The 3921-nt window shown below is 44.9% G+C and overlaps 1 protein-coding gene across 1 annotated transcript in view; it reads right to left on the bottom strand.

The window, feature by feature from the left end:
* Nucleotides 1-2095: 2095 nt before the first annotated feature.
* extl3 (exostosin-like glycosyltransferase 3) overlaps nt 2096-3921 on the bottom strand; it is a 37247-nt gene continuing 35421 nt past the window's right edge. The window contains exon 6 of the mRNA XM_048250028.1: nt 2096-3775. Within this exon, the coding sequence (XP_048105985.1) occupies nt 3566-3775 (210 nt within the window). The 3' untranslated portion in view covers nt 2096-3565. The remainder of the gene's footprint in view (nt 3776-3921) is intronic.

The raw sequence follows: 3921 nt of genomic DNA, 5'->3' as shown, positions 1-3921 counted from the left end.
TTTGGTGTGATTATTATTTTGGCTGCAGTGAAAATAGTTGTCAGGATAACCTCATTTTGCACGTATTTTTATCCCCTTAAAATGTTTGGCTTGGTACAGTCATGCTCCAGTTCCACCAGCAGAGGGCAGAAACAAGACGTTCGTGGCAGAGCCATATCTGCGGCTCTGAGTGGTTGTCGACCTCGGACGCAAAGCTACTGTACACGCATTAAAAGACAAGGCTGTCTAAATTTGCTTAGAATGAGAGCGTTTGAATAGCCAACAAAGATTCCAAGTGAGCTCGTGGTGCCTTACTGTTCAGCAATCACATTTGCAAGATGGTCTGAAAGTTTGCATTGTGGCCCTCATCTTTTGAGAAGATGTAACACATATAGGCCTATAGGATGTAATGGGGCCGCACATCCGACACTACTCGAGAGCATTGGACATTGTAAAGGCGAACTGATGCTTTTTTCATGGGCGAATTGGTGAAGGAACCTGTACAAACCTTATTTCTATTTTTTTTATAAATCCATGTGAATGAATGTTACAATGTGAGATCATCATCATGAGTCAACGTGTCCTCACACCTTGACGTGGCTGTATTGATGAGGCAGGCATATCTTTTGTGAACATTTGTGAAAGTGAGTGGGTTAAAAATTGCACACATTCTGTCCTGTCCCCATTTTTCCCAGTGCTGGGATCACGCCGAGGGCCCCTGCTCTGGGACTCCCTGGCTCTCGTAGAGGGGTGTGGTAGGCAAGACAGCCTTCTCCTTCAGTGATGTCAGTATTTTCAGGCACAACACCCGAGTTTCATTCCCTCTCTCCATGTCCTTCCCCCTTTTCTCCCCCTCTCACTAGCTAGTCAGTAACCAGTAGTCCTGCGGTCACACCAACATGAAATAGACTAGCCTATTAATCAAACTGATTAATGACCCAATTAAATATGAATAACAAATTAAAGCCAGTTATGCTTTCAGGTTACAATGCTTACAAAGGACTTCAGTCAATAGACCTCAACAGATGCTATTTTATGTTTGATAACTGTGGGACACAAGTGAGTTTAGGGCAATCACAAATTCAAACAGACATCATTTTTAAAACAATATGGAGGACTTTAATGTTTTACTTGGGCAGGCGTTCAATGATCAGTTCTTTTAATATAGTCTGGCGTGTCATTTCTTCAGGACTGGACCTGTCCATGTAGCAGTAGTGGAAAGTGTTTTTTTTTTTGGTGTGTGTGTTTAAGGGAGGGGGGAGGAGGGGGAAGCTGTAAAGAACCAGCTGTGACACTGTTCCCCCTGGGGTAAATGTGTTGGGGAAAGGGGGGTGTTAGTAGGATGACCTAGCTACCTTTGTTTCTCAGCAGGGTTCGGCTCGTGAGACAGGGAAAATAATTTGACTGGGAGTTGAGGAACTCATTGTTGTTTGTGTATCTGACCAATGTTACCATCTCTACAGTATACAGTTATTCTGACAGCCAAACATGGCAATACCTCATCCACTGATGTATTGAAAACAAAATATACTGCTCAAAGAAATTAAGGGAACACTTCAATCATACACTGGATCAGTACTCTGACACTGTTTGGCTCTGAGCACAAGTAAAACCTTTGAGGTGAGAGTTTTACACAAAATAAAACAGTCAGACATTCTGTGAATGTAATTTGAGAATGGAGAAAAGGGTGGAAGTAAAAATGTATTTTAACAATTGTGGAAAACTGTAAGTGTTCCCTTAATTTTTTTGAGCAGTATATATTATTTGACCCGAAGTGGTGTGTGACTGATTAACAAGCTCAAGAGTTAAATTAGTTTGACAATGACAATATCAGTTCAGGACACTGAAATGTAGAGTTGATTGACAGCAAATACACCACCCACACCCTGTATATGATGAGAAACAAGCTGAACAGAAAACTAGATTTAAGTGCATTTGTACTGAAGCAGACCAGGCCCTGGTAACAGAACTTGTCTAAGAGAACTTGCCATCTAATCATTGCAGCCTCAGAGGGCAGGCCTCTGATCTGGCAAGTCATGGATGAAATTAAACTCTCTTTAAAAAACATCCTCGGGGGCAGGTGTGTGTGTGTGTGAGTGTGTGAGTGAGAGGGGGTCGGTGATGAATGGGTTACTATGGGTGGGAAGAATGAGAGAGGGAGGTGGAGAGGGCTGGACTGTGTTTAGAGAACACCCCTCACCTCCTCCCCCGCTCCACACCACATGGAATCTCTTCAGAGGCAGCAGCAGCAACGGTGCATTCAGCAGAGGTGCGTCAGCAGTGCTAGCACCTGTCCAACCAGATGATACAGGTAGGGGGAGAGGAAGATGTGTGGGAGAGAGAGGGAGGGAGGAGGGAGGAGAGGGAGGGAGGGGAGAGAGAGAGAGGGAGGGAGGGAGGCAGAGAGAGAAGGGACAGAGAGAAGGAAGAGAGAGAGCGCGGCTGATGTTTAGTGGAAAAGACAAGTGAGAGGAGGAGTGGGGGGAGGATGGTAGCATAAGCCAAATTACCCTCAGTGTCTAAATTTGGTTGACATTCTTCATTTCATTACATTACCGGCTGTCTTGTCAAATGGGGAAATGAAGGAGAAGAAATGAGATTCTGGCAGCGCTTTTCCGTTTTCCCTCCTCTGTCCCCTCCTCCCCCCACCCACCCGTCTCCACCTCCTCCTCACTCCCCACCTCCTCCAGCTTTTGCAACTCTGGGTTAAGAATGCTAGAATGCTGTTGCCAAGAAGTGTTCAAGATTAGTCCAAGAAGTACACAGGACCACACCTATGATAAAAAAAAAACGGCCAGTTTGGAGATGACCAGGCGGAACAAGTTTGCTGAAAGTTAACGTACAGTGAATGCTGGGAAGAAGGGGGTGGGGGAGGGGGCTGTGATTCTGTTACACACGCATACACATCGTTTTACACGAATAAACACCACAAACAAACAAAATTAATCGCCAAGTAAGATCCATCATCAGTGCTTTTTCATATACAAGTAGAATATATAAAAATCATAACACGACCTTTAAAAAAAAAAAAAAAAAAAAAAAAAAGAAAGTTAGTTACAATTCCAAGTACATCGGACATGGTCCATTTGTCCTTGCACTCGGTTTTCTCCCAACATCCTTTGCTGCATCTCCCAGAGGAGGCCTGACCGCCCCAGCCCAGCTCCGTAGGGTCAGAGGTCAGCCATGTTGTGTCAGTTCAAAATGCTCAGTATTCTCTGCCAGCACGTCCGACGGCCTGTTTAGTGTACTGATATCAGCTTTGTTAAGCCAACAAAAAGTGATGCAGATGCAAAACTGTAGTGGTTGCCAATGGAAGTACACAGAAGCCGACATGAGAAAGAAGGGGGAAAAAAAGGCAGCAAAACAAAAATGAAATACACAAATAAAGATATTTTTTTCTGATGGCAACAGTTTCTTTTCTTGTCCAATATTACAACTCCCATTATGAGTAGAGTCTGAGAACATCACTCACATATGCTTTCCTACATGTAGTCCAGTATGCCCCTTCTCTTATGATCCGTACCAAATTAAATACTCCATCTCCCATCATCCACTGCAGCAGAGTCCTCTGCAGTGTCCATGTGTGCTAAATGAACTTGAAGCACTTGGTCTTATCGTGGGGCAGGCGCGTTTTGAAGAGCACCGAGTCCACACGGAACTGTGTGTAGAGCAGGGGCATGTAGCCGTACACCTTCACAAAGAAGTTGATGCACTTATGCCGCTCGTGGAAGTGCGAGTCGTCGTGCGAGAGCGCCTGGGGGCAGCCAGGGCAGCGGAACGTCCAGCGAGAGGTCACCTGAGGCAAGAGCGTGGGAGAGAAGAGAAGTGCTTTGTTATGACTGTTTATGACTGTGTTTCACACAAGACATTGCTTTGGCAACACTCCTGTACAGGCATAGCCATGTAGATTTGTATGGGTAGAGACTAGGAAACCAAAGAGAC

Source organism: Alosa alosa, chromosome 8, assembly GCF_017589495.1.
Source record: "Alosa alosa isolate M-15738 ecotype Scorff River chromosome 8, AALO_Geno_1.1, whole genome shotgun sequence".
NCBI lineage: Eukaryota > Metazoa > Chordata > Actinopteri > Clupeiformes > Clupeidae > Alosa > Alosa alosa.
This window is presented reverse-complemented; position numbering and strand designations above follow the sequence as displayed.